At 42.9% G+C, this 21594-nt stretch overlaps 1 protein-coding gene across 2 annotated transcripts in view; it reads right to left on the bottom strand.

Moving 5' to 3' along the window:
- The window catches only part of ARHGAP31 (Rho GTPase activating protein 31), a 146154-nt gene that overhangs the window by 19643 nt on the left and 104917 nt on the right, over nt 1-21594 (bottom strand). For both annotated transcript variants that reach the window (XM_003412981.4, XM_064284860.1), the window contains 3 exons: nt 19327-19451; nt 5227-5289; nt 2418-2993 (listed from right to left, as the gene is read on the bottom strand). In XM_003412981.4, coding sequence (XP_003413029.2) covers nt 2418-2993; nt 5227-5289; nt 19327-19451 — 764 coding nt within the window. The remainder of the gene's footprint in view (nt 1-2417; nt 2994-5226; nt 5290-19326; nt 19452-21594) is intronic.

Raw genomic sequence — 21594 nt, 5'->3', positions numbered from 1 at the left:
TCTCACCCTGTGGGTCGCATTGGAATTTCACCTAGATTGGCCAAAAGTGGAAGAATTGGTTTGGCCAGAATAACTAAAAATTCTAATTAGGTAACCTGAAAAATTGCCTTTAATTCTTTTTCTTTTACTCACTGCTACTGCACAAAAGATAGAAAAATAAAATATTTTCTCCGTTTGGAATAATTACGGAAGGAGATAAGAAACCTTAAGTTAACCCAATCAGAGAGAACGGTGAGGAGACCTGTTGTTCCTGAACCTTTTGGCATCTCCCTTCCACCCTTGGTACTAAATCTAGGATCCTCAACTGCCCCAATGGCTCCCTAGTCACAGCCAAAGAGGTAGGCTGGAGTCTCCACTGGTGCCTTTCCCAGGCCAATTTAATACAGACTGGATGGTGCAGTGGTTAAGTACTTGGCTGCTAATGGAGAGGTTGGCAGTTCAAACCCACCAGCCACTCTGCAGGAGAAAGATGTGGCAATCTGCTTTCATTAAAGAGTATAGCCTTAGAAACCCTATGGGGCAGTTCTACTCTGTCCTATAAGGTTGCTATGTGTTGGAATCAACTCAATGCCACAGAACAACATTCTTAATTACAGAGAAAGGGAAAAAAGATAACAGACTGTCTCTCAAAGACCCCTTGAGCCCAGGGAACCTTTCTCCTTTCTCACAAAAGCCTTTGAAATTTTTTTCTACTTCCTCACCTATCCCTCCTCCTAGTCCTCCCACATCAGCCCATGGGCCATTCTCCAAACAAGGCATTACTTGGTGCCTCTGAGTTTTCACTCATTTTGTGACCCTGCGGGAAAGGGAAGAGAAAAAGACTAATACGTATTGAACATCTGCTCTGAGCCAGACCCTGGGTAGGCATTCTATGGACATCCTCCCATTCAGTCCACACCACAACCCTCGAGAGAGGAACCACCCTGCTCTGCAGATTAGAAATGGACTCAGAGATATCAGTCAACTGCCTACCTTCACACTGTCTGGATCAGATCAAGTCAGCTGAGTCCAAAACATTTACACTTCCCACAGTCTTCTGCTGCCTCTCAGCCCAGAATGCCCTTCTCCCATCTTTTCAGCATGGAGAAATCCTACCCATTTATCAAGGCCCAGCACAAACGTCACCTCTTTTGAGAAGTCTTCCTGGAATCCTCCTGAGGACTGCCTCTCATTGATACTCTTGCAGTCTATTTTGAACGCTTCTTTCATGACACTTCAGGCATCTAAAGCTTCCCTCCTTTCAAAAAGGCCAGGAGCCTGTTACACTCCTTCCACAGGCTGACTCTCTGCTGTACTTCATTTTTTGAGCTCACTGGGGGAAGGGATCATGTCTTAACAATCTCTGTAACCCACAGTCCTTACTGGAGGGTCCTGCCCAGAGTAAACCTGTGAGGGAGCATGGTGGAGTGCTTAAAAGCATGGATTTTTTAGTCTAGATTCTAATCCTGGTTTTTCCCACTTCCTTGCTCTGAGTCATTGGCCAAGCTACTTACTCCTCTCTAAGCAAATGAGGATAATACTAAGTGCCTACACTTCATGGTTTGTTGTGAGGGAGAAATGAGATAATACATACAGAACACTTAGGACAGGGACTGACAACATAACAGGTGCACAAAAAAAGTTAGTTAATATTAATTGAAAAATATATTGAAGTCACAATAAGCATTTGTTGGTTTATCTGTTAGCCACCCTTTCCTTGGGATTCCCCCTGTTTCCATTCCATGTGGCTCATGTTTGGCTGAACTTATCCTAATTCTAGAGATGGTCCAGAGTCTTAAGCCTGGCCAATCTCAGTACTCTACTAGTTTGGCAACATTGATTGGTCCAAGGTTGGATACGTGACCCAAGCAGGCCTAATCAGAGTCCTTCCTGCATTGATAGAAGGAAATTGGGAGGAAGATGCTCTTTGTCATTGCTAGGTTGCTAGGCTAAGGCTGTGGTCAGCTGTGTTCTCTGCAGATATGAGGCAGAAACAAAGGATGAATGGATGGGGGAAGACTGAGTCTGGCAGAGTTGAGTCTGCAACACCAGCTCTGCAGCTCTGCTCCTTCTCACTGAGTGAGTGAATAAACTGACAGATAACATTTATTGAGCACTTACTATGTATTAGACACCGTTACTGAGAGCTTTACGTGTATTCACTAATTTAGTATTTCCAACAAATTTATGAATAAGGAAAGATTATTAACATCCATATTTACATTTTACAGATTAAGAAACTGAGGCACAGAACCATCCTGTTAACTGGCAGAAGATCATACAGCAAAATGGCCAAGGCTGGATTTGTACCCAGGCAGCCTGGCCCCAGAGCCCATATCCTAACCACCCCACTACACTGCCTTGCAAACTCTGTTGAAGCACATTTGGGTCTGGTTTTTATCTACGCAATGGAAAGAGAGCCTCTTTCCCCACTTTACCTGCAGGTGCCTCAGCTCCCAGTAGCTTCTCCTCTTCAGGCCAACCTCCACTCTCTGACCCCTGGAAAGAAAACTCTTCTAGGCTGGAAAGAGACTGCAGCTCCTTGGGGGGTGTTCTGCATGGGGTGCTGTTGGTGCTGATGACAGCGGACACGCGGAGCGGCACGGACACGGCAAAGGGCTCCGAGATGTTCAGGGCCTTGCGCTGGTGGCGGGGCGAGGGCTCCATCTGGAAGAGGCTGCTGGTGAAGACGGATTTGCTGGGGCCGTCGTTGGAGGTGTAGAACATCCCCAGCATCTTCGGGGCTGCCTGCTCGCTCTCGGGGTCCTCCATAGGCCGGAACACTTTCAGCTGCTCGGGCAGGGGCCGGGCCTGAGACCCCTGCAGCTGGCTCCGGTCGCTGCCCACATCAGAGCCCCCCTGAGCCCCGGCTGGCATCCCCTCCTGGCCCCATTCCCCATCCTGCTTGCTGAGGTCACATGAGCTGCCAGCGCCAGTACAGTGCATTTTCGTGGCTGGAATGAAAAATCCACCGGTGGTAACTGTTCGATTGAAATTTCCTTTGTTTTCTTTTCCTAGTGAAGAAGAACAAACATATGGTCAGCAGCCTGGGCGCACAGGCAACTGCACAGCCTTCTAGTAAGGGCAGGCACACAGTGCTTGAATATTTGGAAGGTACGGGCATCTAACCAGGGCACTGCCCTTGTTTTTGTTAGTTGCCATCCACTGCCCTCGTGGCGACCCCCAAGTGCAGAGTAGAACTGCTCCTTAGAGTTTTCAGGGCAGCAGATTGCCAGGCCTGTCTTCTAGGAGACTCTGGGTGAGTTCAAACCACAGACCTTTTGGCTGGTAGTCCAGCGCTTAACGATTTGCATCAGCCAGGGACTCTGTTAACAAAGGGACAATCATTCTAGTAAAGGCAGATACATAACATTCAGGTGACAAGAGAGGAAGCATTTCCTCACAGGCATGGTGGGTGACAGGACCGCTGGCTGTGGTACCAAATGGGATCAGTTTTCAGCTTTGCAGGTAGAGCAGTTTCCTGAAATAATTGCTGCTAAGATTGCTAAACAGAGCTGTCATTTGCCAAGCGCTAAATGTAGATCGGAAAATAGTAAAGAGGCAGATGGGAGATTGTGATGTTTGCCTGAACTGATGGAGGGGGCGAAAAAGGCAGAACACCAGAATCTTGTTTGAAGTCTTTTCTGGCTGATGGACCCAGAAAGAGGTTTGATTTCTCAGCAAGGAAACAAATACCATTCTCAGCTAGACCTTTCCCCCTTTCCCAGGCTTCTTCCTGTGGATTCGGAGGATGAGACCGGAAGTGAGAATGAACAAAATGCTGGAAAGCATCACTGTGTGGAGGAATTCTCGGCTGCCTTAGAAGTAAGTGAAGACAAAGAAGAGAAAGTCTTTCTGGGAATAAAGGAGCTGGGAGAAGACAAGAAGACAAGTGAGTTGCCAGGCCTCTGGAAAATAATTTTCTATTCAAACCAAAAACCAAACCCGTGGCGGTCGAGTCGATTCCAACTCACAGTGACCCTACAGGAAAGAGTAGAACTGCCCCAGAAGGGTTCCAAGGAGTGCGTGGTGGATCTGAACCGCCAACTTTTTGGTTAGCAGCTCTGAACCATGCCCCCAGGGTTTCCAATTTTCTCCTAAGTACTGAGTATTATGCTAGGCATTTTATGTAGCATCATGTTTAATTCTTACACCCACCCTATAAGTAAGTGTAATGATCTTGAACTCATGAGCACACTGAGGCTCAGAGGGCTTGGATGACCTGCCCAACACCCACAGAAATGGTGAGCTAGGTTTTGAACTATCAAATCTTGAAAATCTGGGCAAGGAGTTTTGAAACCAAAGCTAATGGATGAATATAAAGGTGAGAGAAAACACTACAACTATCAGATCAGCTTAAAAAAGACCTCACTGGTTATCGTACAAGTTTGTAATTATTTTCTTAAGTCGCTTTAAAGATTTTCTGTATTCCTTCAGGCTGCTTCATTTTGTTAAGGAGAAAAATGTTTTGTAGGACAGGGGTTGGGAAGTGGTGGAATAACTGTCGGGGTAGGGGGTGTGTCTCAGTCTGTCAGGGAAGCCCTTTGCCTTATAACTTGTGATGGTACTTTTTGGTTGCTTAACAAAAACAGAAGTGAGAGGTACAGGTGAGTCATCTATTAGGGCTACCCCTGTGAGAACACAGCGTGGCGGGGTGCCGTGTTGGTGATAGGTGTCACTTCGCATGCAACTGTACACACATCTTACTCCAACAAAAGATGTCACAGTTGGTGCCTGCAGACTACCTGCTACATAGCTGGTCTCAATCTATGTACTGATTAATTAATGAATCTACCAACCCAAAATGATCCTTTGACAAGCATTATGAAGCAAATGCCTAGGGAAACATCGAAATTCATGGCATATAAACATCTAGGCAGACACAAAACCCTGAGGTATAAACTAATGCTTGGTTCTTCCTTTATGTCCAAAGGGGAAAACTCACCTGCCCTAGTTTTCAGGTTTTGACCCTTTATCTGGGTCAGGTTTGATTGCAAAGTACACGTGTTCTCTAGTTATGGCCAGCCGGAAGGAAACCTCTTTTAGGGCTAGCCCTGAGGTACAGTAGGGGGGTTCTGCAAGGGCCACATGAACCCCTTGAGTTCAGAAAGGGACAGGGAGAGATCTGGGATTGGTTGATTGTACGTGACTGTGACTGGGGATGAGCAGGCACAGCAGCTTATAAAGGCAAGTCTGTGTATGAGCTCCAGTCCCCAGCCAGTTCAGAAAATAACCATAAAAGCTCACCTTCCACGGGCACTGAGCACAGCGAGTCCATGCTTTTCGCTGGCCGGATAGTAGCCTTCTCCACTAGAAGCAAAAGAGAAAACATCACTACTGAGTGCACGTGAAGTATTCAGAATACGAGGTCAGGCTGTAAGTACACATGAGAAATTTTTTTTTAGGAAAGTTTTTCAAATATTTATAATTTGTCCCCTTGGAAAACATTTTCCCACCCCATCCCAGATGTTCCTACATTCCTAATGGGACTGGCCTTATAAACACAGAGCATTTGTAGATCAAGGTTTTATTAACATTTTACAGATAAAGGTAAATAGCAATTTTGTCAAATGGCTATAGATCAGTGAGGAGTCCTGAGCCCAATTTTATTGCACAGAAAGCATTCAACAATGACTCTATGGGAGGAATCACTGAGGCTCCAGGCAAACCCTCCTGTTTGTCAGGGCAGAGAGCAGGATTCTTGGCTGTGGGCCACATCTCTCAGCACCCAGCAATCTGGTACAACAGGTGAGAGGGCCCAGGGGAACCGCCGCTACCTTTCTCTGCAGGTGTGGCTCTGCTCCTTAAAATCTTCAGACTGGTTGCTCCCCCAGTGATCTTACCCACCAACCTCATGCTGGAGCAGATCCCAGCCAAACCTTCAGTGAGCACCTACCCCCTGCCTGCTGTACACTATGCATATTTGTAAGCTGTCTTAGCAGGTTTCTGGAAGGGTGTGAGGTTTGAATAAGCGAAAATTTATTATCCTAGGCATGGTATTAAATACTTTCACAAATATCACCTCTTGTTTAGGGGGCTGAAGTGGCTGGAAGGTGGTTCCTTCTGGGTTAAGCTTGCCAGGAGGGGGAAGAGAGCAGTTTGGAAGCTGACGAGGAGCCCAGGACTAGTGGCCTTTAAGGCCATTCTAGATTCACACAGCTCTGGGTTCAAATCCCAACTCTGCCACTTGGGGCTGTGTGACCTCAGTTGAGCAGCTTATCCTTAAAAAGCTTAAGTTTTCTCATGTGCAAGTGAGGAAAAATAGGGCTGCTGGGAGGATTAAATGAGTGACGTACATAAAGTGATTAGGTCGTACCAGCCTGGAATAGAGTAAGTGCTCAGTAAAAAGGAACTATTGTGTATAGTTGTTATTCAGGATCAGCCAGGGCTCAGCAACAAAGGGGAACAGAGGACATGGTTCTACAAGAAGCAGTCAGAGTCAGCCCTAACCCAAAGTGGTAACTCACAGCTCTTTTATCCCTCTTTTTAAAAACCAAACCAGTTGCCGTCAAGTTAATTCCGACTCATGGCGACCCTACGTGTTTCCGAGTAGAACTGGGTCGCATAGGGATTTCAGTGACTGTTATCTTTCAGAAGCAGATCGCCAGGCCTTTCTTCTGAAGTGCCTCTAGGTGGATTTGAACTGCCAACTTTCCAGTTAGTAGCTTAGCGCCTTTTTTTTCCTCCTTGCACCAAATCCTGTTCCTTCCTGGAGGCTCTGAATTAGCCCCCTGGCCTCCAAACTTTGGGCTTATGCCTGACCGGGGGGCTGCTGTGCGAGGACACAGTGTCTTCACTCAAACTTGTGGAGATGGCAGAGGCTTCCTTCAAGCCTCCTCACTTCCATTAAGCCAGAATTCTTATTCTTTGAAGGTCGACTGTTTTCACAAGTTTACAAACTGATTTATTACCTTAGAACAACCTGGCCAGCATCTCTTTCTTTATTCACTCATTCTGAGAAAAGCTTTTAGCCTTTGTGTTTCTGGGAATTGAATTTCTGAACTTCTGCCAGTTTTCATGTGTCTGTCTGAGGGGCGGTGACCAAGTGACCCTGAGTGTCCCAGAGGGTGGGCAACAGTTCTGTCTTTGGAACATCAGTGTTCACCTTTGGTACCATACCCCCTTTCTGATGATGCAGTGCCTTGTGGGCTTGATGACCACAGCAGAACACCAGAGCTATGGATTTAGGGGACAGTCCCCAAAGGTTTCCTGGCCCCTTTCCTGGATAGTAACTAAGAGCTCAGGGCCTCCTGGCCTGTGACTATGTCTACATTCTATTTTTCTCTCTGGGACCTTGGCTTGGTTGGCCTCATACAGCTGCATCCACCAGCTTTCCGCTAGTCTCTGGATCCATGAGTCCCCTCTCTTCACTTATCCCTCTGGCTTTGGGATTTTTCTGCTCGGAAGAATTCATTGTGGAGAGTTTCCGGAACTCTTCCTGTTTGATAGTATTAAAAAAGTTTAAATTGAATCAATTCAAATACCAGTCCCTGGGAGATTCCAAAGTTTACACATCTTCATTCAGTTGACTGAGTCCCATTTTTCTTGTTCTTTATTTCTTATGTCTATTCAATTTCCTAAATGTCCCTTCATCCTCCTTCTTGCACAAGCAACCCAGAACTGTTCATGGCCAATCAATTTTCAAAACGCCCTTACTTATGGAGTTTGTTTAAGGATTTAAAAAAAATTATGTAAACACATTAACTCACTGATTCTCCTTTTTCATAAACATACTCTGTTTTTACTTTGACAAATAGTGATCCATGTCCCACTTACACTGCCCAGTCTGCCTTGCCCTCGGTGGATTGTGTTACAGGGTTCCAGGCCTACCATTAATTACAGATTCCACCAGAGTTATGACCATAAGGCCCACTGGTCTTTAATTCCTAGAGTTCTGTCAATACTCTTCTGGCAAAAGATGGCCACTTGGAAAACAGTTAAGGCCACGGGAAACCACTTTTATTGACCTGACCATTCTATGTTTTCACCCTTACATCCCATCAAATTTCAGCTGGTTTGGTGATCTATAGCTGATTAGTTTGTTCATCCAAAACCCAAACCCACTGCCACTGGGTCAATTCTGACTCATAGTGACCTAAAGGTAGAATTGCCCTATAGGGTTTCCAAGGATGTAAATCTTTACAGAAGCAGGCTGTCACATCTTTCTCCTACGGAACAGCTGGTGGGTTTGAACCGCAGCCCTTTTGGCTAGCAGCCAAGCACCTTAACCACTGTGCCACCAGGGCTCCTGGTTTGTTCATAAGACCTTAGAATCTGGGTGTATATCAGAATCACCTGGGGAGCTTTTTAAAAAACTACCAAGAGGTGAGGCCAAGATGGCAGAGTAGTCAGACGCTTCCTGTGGTCCCTCTTACAACAAAGACCTGAAAAAAACAAGTGAGTCAATTATATATGAAAGTCTAGGAGCCCTGAACATCAAAGGCAAAGTTAAGGAATCAGACTCAGTGGCAGGGGGAGGGAGAGACAGTTCAGAAGCACCACGGAGTTGCCAGACCTGACCCAACAGGAACCGGCACCCTGCAGGCAGGCCAGATCGGCTGGCGAGAGAGGTGTGGCAAACAGTGGCACTCAGGATGCGTTTTCCACACTGGGAGAGACCAAGTGGTGGAGAGTCTGCTCAAACCTCCAGAATCAGCACGAAGTGGCGCTCAATTGGCAAAAGATAAGTACATGCATCTAACCTACCACGTGAATCAAAAAACATCCCTTTGGGGAAAACCTCTCTCCCATTTACCTGGCACCTCCCTGCTCTGCACTGGCTTCCGGGCCAGCTTCAGAGATTGCCATGTCCCCTGGGCCGGAAGTAGGGCCTGTCACATGCCCTGAGCCATTTTCCCGGCCTTGGAAAGGGAACAAATTTACAAACAGGAAAAAATAATCTGCCAGCTCCCCTAAGCCAGGAAGTCAGGGCAGGCACAGGCATAAGGGGCCCATGGATGTTGAATGCCTTTCACCAGACCTGTGTGGGCCCACTTCAACAGCGTAGGCCCTAATTAGCACAGTACAATGGGGTATATACATGAAGTCTAACTTCAACTGTATATGGTGGAGTGGCAGGTTTGCAACATTTGACACCGCTCTGCCTATTAAGCAGGGTCCTCACCTACCCTCAACAGGGGCCTGAGGACTGGTGGCTCCAACCACACCACCTAGCCACCCACGGAAGGGGTCCAAGAATAAGTGGTGCCTCCCAGTCCTTACAGCCAACAGCATTAGGTGCCCAAAATACAGCTGCAAATCCACCCACATGCTCTAGGAAACAGGCACATGCTTTCCTCCCAGACACTCAGGGGCAGCTGTCAGCCCCATGCCTTGCTGAGCACATGACCCTCTACTGCAGCCAGATACCTGTGCCTACACCAATCACACCTGCCAGTCTAGGACTGTAGGTGAGAGCCTGCCCCACACACTTGGTGACTGACGACCTACACACCTCAGCTGAATCCACAGAAGAAAAGCAAACTCCTGGACTCGCATACCTAGTAACAGCTCTAACCACCTGGTGACAGGACGTTAGAGCTTCAAAGGTCCCAATAATCAAACTAGCTCACTCAAGCTGCGTGTGTGGCCAAATCAAAACAACAAGCTAGGAGACAGTAAGCAAACATAAAATAAAAATATATAATAATTTATTGATGGCTCGGAGACAACAGTCAATATCAAATCACAAAAAGAGTCAGACCATGATGGCTTCAGTGAGCTCCCAAAACAAAGAATCAAGAAATCTTCTGGAGGAAGAAAATTGCTTGGAATTACCAGAGGTAGAATACAAAAGGTTAATATACAAAGCTCTACAAGAGATCAGGAAGGAGATCAGGCAAAATGCAGAACATGCCAAGGAGCACACAGACAAAGCAAGAGAGGAACTTAGGAAGATTATAGAAGAGCATAATGACAAATTTAACAGGCTGCTAGAATCCATAGAGAGACAGCAAACAGAAATCCAGAAGATTAACAATAAAATTTCAGAATTAGACAACTCAATAGAAGTCATAGGAGCAAAATAGAGGCAATGGAAGTCAGAATTAGTGATAAAGCACTTGAAACCAACTTATTTGAGGAAAACTCAGATAAAAGAATTAAAAAAAATATGAAGAAACCCTATGAATTATGTAGAACTCTACCAAGAGGAATAACCTACGAGTGATTGGAGTGCCAGGATGGGGGGAGAAGGGGGGTGAGGGACAGAAAATACAGACAGAATTGTTGAAAATTTGTTGGCAGAAAACTTCCCCGATACTGTCAAAGATGAGAAGATATCTGTCCAAGATGCTCATCGAACCCCACACAAGATAGATCACAAAAGAAAGTCACCAAAACATATTATAATCAAACTTGCCAAAACCAAAGATAAAAAGAGAATTTTAAGAGCAGCTAGGGATAAACGAAAAGTCTTCTACAAAGGAGAGTTAATAAGACTAAGCTCTGACTACTCGGCAGAAACCATGCAGGTAAGAAGTCAATGGGATGACATATATACAGCCTTGAAGGAAAAAAAATTGCCAGCCAAGAATTATATATCCAGCAAAACTGTCTCTCAAATATGATGGTGAAATTAGGACATTTCTAGATAAACAGAAGGTTAGGGAATTTGCAAAAACCAAACCAAAATTACAAGAAATACAAAAAGGAGTCCTCCGGTTAGAAAATCAGTAACATCAGATAACAACCCAATACTACAACACAGGACAGAGCAACCAGATATCAGCCCAGATAGGGAAGTCACAAAGACACATCAAAGCTAAAACACTGAAAACAAGGGAAGCAAAGATGTCAATATGTAAAAGATGACAACATTAAAACAAAAAAGAGGGACTAAATAATGTAGTCATAGCTCTTTCATATGGACAGGAAGTCAAGGTGTTATAAAGAAATAAAAGATTGGTTTAAACTTAGAAAAATAGGGGTAAATATTAAGGTAACCACAAAGGAAACTAACAATCCTACACATCAAAATAAAAAACAAGAAAAATGTAAAAACTCAGCAAATACAAAATAACAACAATGAAGAAGATAAAAATAAAATACATAAAGAAAAATGACTCAACACAGAAAATGAAGTGGAACAAAGAAACTGTCAACAACACACAAGAAAAACACATCAAAATGACAGCACTAAACTCATACCGATCAATAATTACGCTGAATATAAATAGACTAAATGCACAAATAAAGAGACAGAAAGTGGCAGAATGGATTAAAAAACACGATCTGTCTATATGCTGCCTACAAGAGACATACCTTAGACTTAAAGAAAACTAAAACTGAAAGGATAGAAAAAATATATCAGGCAAACAAAAATAAAAAAAAGAGCAGGACTGGCAATATTAATCTCTGAAAAAATAGACTTTAAAGTAAAATCCATCACAAAGGATAAGGAAGGACACTATGTAATGATTAAAGGGTCAATACACCAGGAGGATATAACCGTAATAAATATTTAAGTACCCAATAACAGGGCTCCAAAATATGTAAAATAAACTCTAACAGCACTAAAAAGAGAGATAGACAGCTCCACAATAAATAGTAGGAGGCTTCAACACACCACTTTCAGTGAAAGACAGAACATCTGGAAAGAAGCTCAATAAAGGCACAGAAGATCTAAATGCCACAATCAACCAACTTAACCTCATAGATATATACAGAACACTCCACCCAAGAGCAGCCAAGCATACTTTCTTTCCCAGAGCATATGGAACATTCTCTAGAATAGACCACATATTAGGCCATAAAGCAAGCGTTAACAAAATCCAAAGCATTGATATATTAATATTTTATGGACCGCAAAGCCATAAAAGTAGAAATCAATAACAAAAAAAGCAAGGAAAAAAAAAAATCAAACACACAGAAACTTAACAACTCCCTGCTCAAAAACCACTGGGTTATAGAAGACATTAAGGACAGAATAAAAAAATTCACAGAATCTAATGAGAATGAAAACACATCCTACCAGAACCATTAGGGCACAGCAAAAGCAGTGCTCAGAGGTAAACTTATAGCAATAAAGGCACACATCCAAAAAGAAGAAAGGGCCAAAATCAAAGAATTATCCCTACAATTCGAACAAATACAAAGAATGCAGCAAAAGAAGCCCTTGGGCACCAGAAGAAAGCAAATAATGAAAATTAGGGGAGAATAAAATGAAATAAGAGAACAGAAAAATAATGGAAAGAGTTAACAAGACCAAAAGCTGGTTCTGTGAAAAGATCAACAAAATCGATAAACCATTGGCCAAACTGACAAAAGAAAAACAGGAGAGGAAGCAAATAATCCAAATAAGAAATGAGATGGGCAATATCACAATAGACCCAACTGAAATCAAAATGAATCATAACTGAATACTATGAAAAATTGTGCTCCAACAAATTTGAAAACCTAGAGGAAATGGAAAAATTTCTGGAAACACACTACCTATCTAAACTAACACAAACAGAGGTAGAACAACTAAATAAATGTATAACAAAAGAAGAGATTCCAAAGGTAATTAACAACTCCCAACAAGACAAGCCCTGGCCCTGACGGTTTCACTGGGGAATTCTACTAAACTTTCAAAGAAGTGTTAAAACCACTACTACTAAAGGTATTTCAGAGCATAGAAAAGGATGGAATACTTCCAAACTCATTCTATGAAGCCAACGTAACCCTTATACAAAATGAGGTAAAGATACCACAAAAAAAGAAAATTACAGACCAATATCCCTCATGAACATAGACCCCAAAATCCTCAACAAAATTCTATCCAACAGAATTCAACAACATATCAAAAAAATAATTCACCATGACCAAGTGGGATGCATAGCACGTATGCAGGGATGGTTCAACATTAGAATAACAATCAGTGTAATCCATCACATAAATAAAACAAAAGACAAGAACCACATGATCTTATCAATTGATGCAGAAAAGGCATTAGACATTTTTTTAAGACCCATTCATGATAAAAACTCTCAGCAAAGTGGGAATAGAAGGAAAATTCCTCAACATAAAAAAGGGCATTTATACAAAGCCAACAGCCAACATCATCCTAAATGGAGAGAGTCTGAAAGCATTCCCTTTGAGAACGGGAACCAGACAAGGACACCTTTTATCACTACTTTTTTTCAACATTGTGCTGGAGGTCCTAGACAGAGCAATTAGGCTAGAAAAAGAAATAAACAGCATCTAAATTGGTAAGAGGGAAGTAAAAGTGTCTCTTTTTGCAGATTATACAATATTATACACAGGAAATCCCAAAGAATCCACAAGAAAACTACTGGAACTAATAGAAGAGTTCAGCAAAGCATCAGGATACAAGATAAAATTACAAAAGTCAGTCAGATTCCTCTACACCACCAAAGAGAACTTCAAAAAGGAAATCACCAAATCAATACCATTTACAATAGCCCCCAAGAAGATAAAATACTTAGAAATAAATCTAACCAGAGACATAAAAGACCTATACAAAGAAAACTACAAGACACAACTGCAAGAAACTAAGAGACATAAAAAAAAAAAAAAAAAACATAGATAAGTGGAAAAAACATACCTTGCTCATGGATAGGAAGACTCAACATTGTGAAGATGTCAATTCTACCCAAAGCAATCTACAGATACAAGCAATCCCAATCCAAATTCCAACAACATTTTTAATGAGATGGAGAAAGAAATCACCAACTTCATATGGAAAGGGAAGAGGCCCCTGATAAATATTCCTGAAGAAGAACAAAGTGGGAGGCCTCACACTACCTGTTATACCACTACAATAGTCAAAACAGCCTGGTACTGGTACAACAACAGATACATAGACCAATAGAACAGAATTGAGAATCCAGACGTAAATTCATCCACCTATGAGAAGCTGATATTTGACTAAGACCCCAAGTCTGTTAACTGGGGAAAAGAGTCTCTTTAACGAATGGTGCTGGCATAACTGGATATCCATCTGCAAAACAATGAAACAAGACCCATATGTCACACCATGCACAAAAACTAATTCAAAATGGATCAAAGACCTAAATATAATATCTAAAACAATAAAGATCATGGAAGAAAAAATAGGGACAACGCTAGGAGCCCTAATACATGGCATAAACAGAATACAAAACATTACTAACAATGCACAAACACCAGAAGAGAAACTAGATAATTGGGAGCTCCTAAAAATTGAACACTTCTGCTTAGCCAAAGACTTCACCAAAAGAGTAAAAAGACAACCTATAAACTGGGAAAAAAAAATTTGGCTACGACAAATCTGATCTGCGTCTAATCTCTAAAATCTACATGATACTGCAAAACCTCAACAACAAAAAGATAAACTAACTCAACTAAAAAATGGGCAAAGGAAATGAACAGGCACTTCACCAAAGAAGACATTCAGGCAGCTAACAGATACATGAGGAAATGCTTGTGATCACTAGCCACTAGAGAAATGCAAATCAAAACTACAATGAGATACCATCTCGCCCCAACAAGGCTAGCATTAATCCAAAGAACACAAAATAATAAATGTTGGAGAGGTTGTAGAGAGACTGGAGCACTTATACACAGCTGGTGGGAATGTAAAATGGTACAACCACTTTGGAAATTAATTTCACACTTCCTTAAAAAGCTTGAAATAGAAGTACCATACCATCCAGCAATCCCACTCCTCGGAATATATCCTAGAGTAATAACAGCCATCACTCGAAGAGATACATGCACACTCTGTTCATTGCAGCACTGTTCACAATATCAAAAAGATGGAAACAACCTAGGTGCCCATCAGTGGATGAATGGATAAACAAATTATGGTAAATTTACACACTGGAATACTACGCAATGATAAAGAACAGTGATGAGTCCGCGAAACATCTCATAACAACGAGGAACCTGGAAGGCATTATGCTGAGTGAAATTAGTCACAAAAGGACAAATATTGTATGAGACCAGTATTATAAGAACTCAAGAAAAGGTTTAAACACAAAAGAAAACATCCTTTCATGGTTCGAGTGTGGGGAGGGAGGGAGAGGGGTATTCACTAACTAGATAGTAAACAAGAATTATCTTAGGTGAAAGGAAGGACAAAACATAGTACAGAAGTCAGCACAGCTGGACTAAACGAAGCTATGAAGTTTCCTGAACATAACCAAACATTTTGAGAGACAGAGTTCAGGGGCAGGGGTCTGAGGACCATGGTTTCAGGGGATATCTAGGTCCACTGGCATAACAAAGTCTTTTAAGAAAATGTTTGCATCCCATTTTGGTGAGTGGCATCTGGGGTCTTAAACACTAGCAAGCGGCCTCTAAGATGCATCAATTGGTCCCAACCCACCTGGAGCAAATGAGAATGAAGAACAGCAAAGACACAAGGAAGTTATGAGCCCAAGAGACAGAAAGGGCCACATAAACCAGAGACTCCATCAGCCTGAGACCAGAAGAACTAGATAGTGCCTGGCCACAACCAATGACTGCCCTGACAGGGAACACAACAGAGAGTCCCTGACCAAGCAAGAAAAGTGGTGCAGAACTCAAATTCTGTAAAAAGACCAGGCTGAATGGTCTGACTGAGACTAGAGGGACCCTGGAAGACATGGCCCCCGGACTCTGTTAGCCCAAATCTACAACCACTCCCGAAGGCAACTTTTCAGACAAAGATTAGACTGGACTGTAAGACATAAAATGATACTTCTGAAGAGTGTTCTTCTCAGCTCAAGTAGATACTTGAGCCTAATTGGGTAGTTCCTGTCCAGAGGCGAGATGCGAAGGCAGAGCAGGACAGGAGCTGGTTGAATGAACATGGGAAATCTGGGGTGGAAAAGAGGAGTGTGCTGTCACCTTATAGGGAGATCAACTAGGGTCACGTAACAATGTGTGTATAAATTTTTGTATGAGAAACTAACTTGAACTGTAAACTTTCACTTGAAGCACAACAAAACAAAAAACCTACCAATACTCGGAAACCCTGGTGGCGTAGTGGTTAAGTGCTATGGCTGCTAACCAAAGAGTCGGGAGTTCGAATCTGCCAGGCGCTCCTTGAAAACTCCATGGGGCAGTTCTACTCTGTCCTATAGGGTCGCTGCGAATCGGAATCGACTCGACAACACTGGGTTTTGGTTTTTTACCAATACTCAGACCTCGCTACAGACCTCCTGAGGCAAAACTCCGTGGGAGTGAGCCACTCTGTGGGCGATTCTGAGGGAAGGCGGTGCAGAGAAGCCCTGGCCCAGAACATCCCATGTATCCTGTGAGTTTACCGCTGTTTGATTTGGCACCTTGGACTTGCTCCTTTTGAAAACCATATGAAGGTCGAAATTGTTTATTTCATTTTTGTTCATTTGTTTTGTCGTTGATTTTTGTCACTTGGCGAACCTCTTGCATCATGGTATCACTGATTCTGTGACTGGAATTCTCTCTTTGATGTGCTTTAAGCAAACCATAATCTTATAGTTAAATCAGGAGTTTCTTGCCAGGTACTCCTCCCCTCAAATTCTCCTTTCAGGCTCCTAATTTCGATTCGTATCTAATCTGCCATGCCTGTGGCAATCTGCCCTCTTCACTTGGACTATCCTTCCATTTTGCAAAAGATGTGCTTCCCCACTTGGGTAGATGCCTGCCCAGAATCCATTTCTCTTCTTCCTTCTCACAGATCCCTGTACTTCCTGGGTGCATCTGACTGGTGATCCCATTCCTCATGCCATGGTGACTGGTTCAGGAACCCAGGCCTAAGCCAAGGCATTCTTTTAAATTGTAGGGATTGATCCATATGACTCTGTGAAGATTATTGCGATGTGAGGAGAATTTGATGCGGCCTTTCGGAAAAGAAGGGTTTCTCTTCTTAGGAGCAAGCCATGAGAAGTGATACTCTTTCACCCTGTATATGGGGTGATAATTTAAAGGCAAAGCCTAGAGCTACTACAGTCATTCTTCCATAGCAAGGGAAGCCAGTCTAGGGATGAAGGTGACCCACAGAGGTTACCGAAAAAACAAAAACAAAAAGAAACCAAACCCATTGCCATGGAAATTCCATTCTAATTCATAGTGACCCTACAGAACAGAGTAGAACTGCCCCATACAGTTTCCAAGGAGCAGCTGGTAGATTCGAACTGCAGAGAGGGTACAGCTGAGGGAACTTGAGAATGGAGACAGAAGTACTGTATTAAACCACTCCTGAAGCCTGCCCTACATCTGGATGTCCAATTACAGAAGCCAATAAATGCCCTCACGTATAAGCCAGGTGAGTTGGATTTTCTAAATTTACAGCCTAAATCATTGTAACCGCAATACCCTATAGAATCCCTCATTACTCCCACAAGCAAATGCGAGTATTTCTAGTATCTGTGCTGAGTCTTGCCATACAATTATCACTGGGCTCAAGAAAAATATTTTTTAAAAAATTATCTCTCGTTTTTCCTATAGGCATAAATTTTTGTCCCCCAAAGTCTTTACTGTTAAAAATTTCAAACATTCAGAAAAGGTGAAGACGTCTAAACCTACCACCTAGTATCAACAATTGTCAACATTTTGCTGTGTGTTTGGTTTATCTACATCTGTATCTATATACGTACCTACATTTCGCTGAACCATTTAAAAGTGAGTTTTGATATTTTAACACTTCACCCTTAAATCTTAAACTTTATCATGTGTCTCCTAAGAACCACTAGCACACTAAGAAAATTTACAACTCCCTAATACCATCTAATAGCCAGTCTATATCTATATTTTCTCCAGTTGTTCCCAAAATTGTATTTTGAAGCTTTTTTTTTTTTTTTTTTTCAAACCAAGATTCAATCAAAGCTTGCCCATTGTGTTTGGACGTTTACCTTTTACAACTCATTTTTTTTTTTGTTATAACTACTGCCCCTATTTTATCTTTCTTTCAATCTGTAACACTAAAGAACATTGATGCAGATTTCTTTGGTCTTCCCTTTCCTAACCCAATGTCCAGCCAAATTAGTTATACTCCCCATTATATGGTGGTTCCTTCAACTCTTGCCTGCATCAATTCCTATTCATTAGTCAGACATAAGTCCCACTGTGCAGCATCCCTATTTAAAAATCATGACCCCGGGAGAATGGGACAGCTCTTCCTTACAGTAGAATTCCAATTAATAAATGGAGAATGAATAATGGAAACAGGAATTCACCATTTGGCCAACATCACAGTAATAACTGTTGCAGGCAGGAACCATCAATGGTCCTCGCTTATTGACTATCTCGTTATCTGACATTTCGCATTTATGATAATGGTAAAAAATACACTATCCGACTATATTGCACATTAACAGTGTATGTCTGGCAGTACGTCGCTGTGAGTCGGAATCGACTTGATGGCAATAGGCTTTGGGTTCGGTCTGGCAGTAACGAACACTGAGGTGCAAGGCAAGAGTAATGCTGGCTGTGTTGGCTAATGTGTCAACTTGGCTGGGCCATGATTCGCAGTGGTTTGGCAGTTATGTAATGATGATCTGGCAGTTATGTAATGATGTAGTCATCCTCCATTTTTGTGATCTGATGTGGTCATCCTCCATTTTTGCATAACACTGATTTTTGCGTAATGACTTGGTCTTTGGAACCTAACCATGTCGATAAGTGAGGAATGGGTGTACATGGATGAAAGTATGATGAGAAACAAGATATCTGAATGATCTCAAAATATCTCCCATGAGATATTTATTAATTACAAAGGAAAAAAATAATAACTTTACAGTGGCAAAACCTGTAGACACCACTTTAATCAAATGATCAAAGTTAGCATCACCACCAATAAGATATTGACATCATGTATCTCCTGATATGATGCCCTGGGAAGGGCACATTGCTTCTGTGGTATTGCTGCAAACATTCACATCCTCAATCTAATCATGAGAAAATATCAGACAAAGCCACACTGAGGACATTCTACAAAATAACTGGTCCGTACTCTTCAGAAGTGTCAAGGTCATAAGGACAAAGAGAGACCGAGGAACTGTCCTAGATTGAAGGAGATTAAGGAGACATGACGACTAAATGTCATGTGGGTTTCTGAATTGGATCCTGGACCAAAAATAGGACATTAGCGGACAATTGGTGAGATTTGAATAAGATCTATAAATCAGTTAATAGTATTGTATCAATATTATTTTTCCAGCTTTGATAACTGTACTATAGTTACCTAAGATGTTAACATCAGGAGAAGCAGTGTGAAGGGTACACGGTTCTCTGTGTGCTACTTTTGTAAGTCTAAAATTATTTTAAAAAAAAAAAGAGCCTCTTATTAATTTCTAAGTTTCACTTTTTTAAGGCTGAGTTTGACTTGATCATACAAGGACTTAGGAAGCACAGCTAGTGGTGGGGGCGGGGGCCATCATAAAACACAACTGTTATTCTTACCTGAGAGCCTCTGTCCTCTCACAAATACACTCCCATTTCTACTCAGCTTTGATTTGGAGTCTGATCCAGAACGTCCCAGGTTAAATATTGACTTCCACTTCTTTGATTTACTGGAGAGCTTTCTTCTAAAGGAGCCAAGCCATTAGGAATTAGTTTGGTAACTAGTAATTTCAGTGGTACTTTTAAATTAAGGAAGAATATTTTAATCATATTCTTAGTTATGAATGGCTCTGACATTTCAGGAAATTCCTCTCTAAAATCCAAGTTGACCCTGACTTTCACCCTGTCTGGAATGCCCTAGATGACCAAGCTAGGCTTTCATAAATTAGAGTAAGGGCCATATTCTCCAAGGCAAGGGGCAGACGCATGCTATTAGCTATCGTAAGCGGTGGTGGGGGCAGGGCAGGCAGAGCCAGGGATTGGTGGAAGACTCAGAGGTCACAATTTCCTTGGAGGGAATTCTGGTAAACATGTTAGACCTGGGTTTTCAAAGACACCTATTATTTATCTATTTATTTTTATTTTATTTTTTTGCAGGAGTAACCATTAAAGGCCAAAGACCACAGTCCTGTTATGGTCCCTGGACTGTGGCCACCCTGCTGGGACATCCACAGGTGACGAAAGGGCTGGTGGAGTCTTTAAGGGACTGAAGAAGCGTTGGATGAGAAAGCAGATCTGAAAAAGAAGTTTGGCTTTTTTCTGCCTTTGATGGGCCCCATGAGAGGCGAAGACAGGCAGGCGGGGCTAGGGAGCACTGCTGTCTGCTGAGTGTGGTCAGAGCCACTGCAGAGAAGTACAGAAGGTAGTGTGTCCGGCTTTGTCTCCATTTCCCTGGTGCATCACGGGCAGGCTGCTCCAGTAGGTGGTGGGGAACGAAGTGTTAAGCCTAGTTGGAAGGGTGCAAGAGAGCCTGGAGCCACCAGGGACCACTACAGAGGCCTTGACCTGCTCTGGGTTGGTCCAGTCTTGGGAATTCATGAAGTTCCAGGATGAAACCCTGCAACCCACGGGTTCCACAGAGGACATTTTCCCTGCAGGGCTCAAGGAGCTTTCATAGAACATCCAGGTTTCAAGCCTAGCATATTTTTATGATCAGTCAGGGATAGATTTGCAGTGCTTGGTTATTTCTTTTAGACCTGCCCTGGTTTATTTCATACACTGGCCCTTGGAGTGTATTTTACCAGGTGACCTACCTTTGGGTGTGGTATACCCTGACGTGATTGAAGGCACAGAGAAAATATACTTGGTGGTCCCTCTGAGAGACCCTTCTCCCTGATCCCTGGGTAGAAGTTTTATTCGCCAAGGTTAGTGGGAGGAGCAGTGGGACTCAGTCACATCAGAAGGCATGACTCATGCATACAGGAGATGGAGGGATTCCTCGCCAGGTGTGTCATTCCCATAGCATGCAGTGTGCGGGGCACCTCTGCAGCTGCATGACATGGCACCCTCTTCCTGCCCTCCTCAAAGGGAAACAGCCCTGCCATCTTGGGGAGGGCTCTGATGAGAGGTCAGAAACAGCTATACTCATACTTCTTTATTGACTAAACAGCAGAGATAACATTCTCCAGTGAAAAGATTGCCTTTCAGCTCCTTCACCTATTCTGCGCCTAGAGTTAGGATTCCTGCTTCAGTGGCTGTCTTCTTCTACACTGGGGTGCAAGTGGGGGACAGGTGGAGACCAGAGTTGCAATGGAGGAACTAAGAGGGAGAAATGAGGAAAGAAAATATCCTACAAGTGAAAACGATGTTTGCTTTGTTTTTAGAGCAGAGGGAGGCCTCTGACAGGTTTGAGAGGAGGAAACGAGGCCAGGAATGAATGCCCACAAGTGCTGCTTGCCCAAAGCTCTCAGCCTAGAGTGGTGCTATTTGTCAACTTGTCCTCTGTCAAGAGATTCATCTCTATGCCTCTCGTAATGTCACATGAGGGTGGGGAGGTAGAGATCACGTTGTTTTTAGTAAACTTCCTTTTGAAAACGTCAAGCCTGTTTTGTCTAAACTAAGGAGTAGGGGACTCTTGTCATGACTCCTGGCCCCTGTCATCAGTGATCAATCAGAGATAGATCATTGGTGGTGCCAGGTGTCTCTGGTGGCAGATAAGAGGTCTTGATAACTTTGGGGACAGTGAGTGAAAGCATCAACTGCTGATGAGAGCGTTGTGGAGAAGACTCCCTTTTCTTTAGAACGTTTCTTTACTCCCAACCCAGATCACACTCCCCAACCCATTCTACCATCATGGCCCCGAGACTCTACTTTTCCTCTTCTATTCCC

This window comes from Loxodonta africana, chromosome 1 (genome assembly GCF_030014295.1).
Source record: "Loxodonta africana isolate mLoxAfr1 chromosome 1, mLoxAfr1.hap2, whole genome shotgun sequence".
Classification (NCBI taxonomy): domain Eukaryota; kingdom Metazoa; phylum Chordata; class Mammalia; order Proboscidea; family Elephantidae; genus Loxodonta; species Loxodonta africana.
The sequence above is the reverse complement of the archived record's forward strand: the minus strand, read 5'-3'. Positions and strand labels throughout refer to the sequence as shown.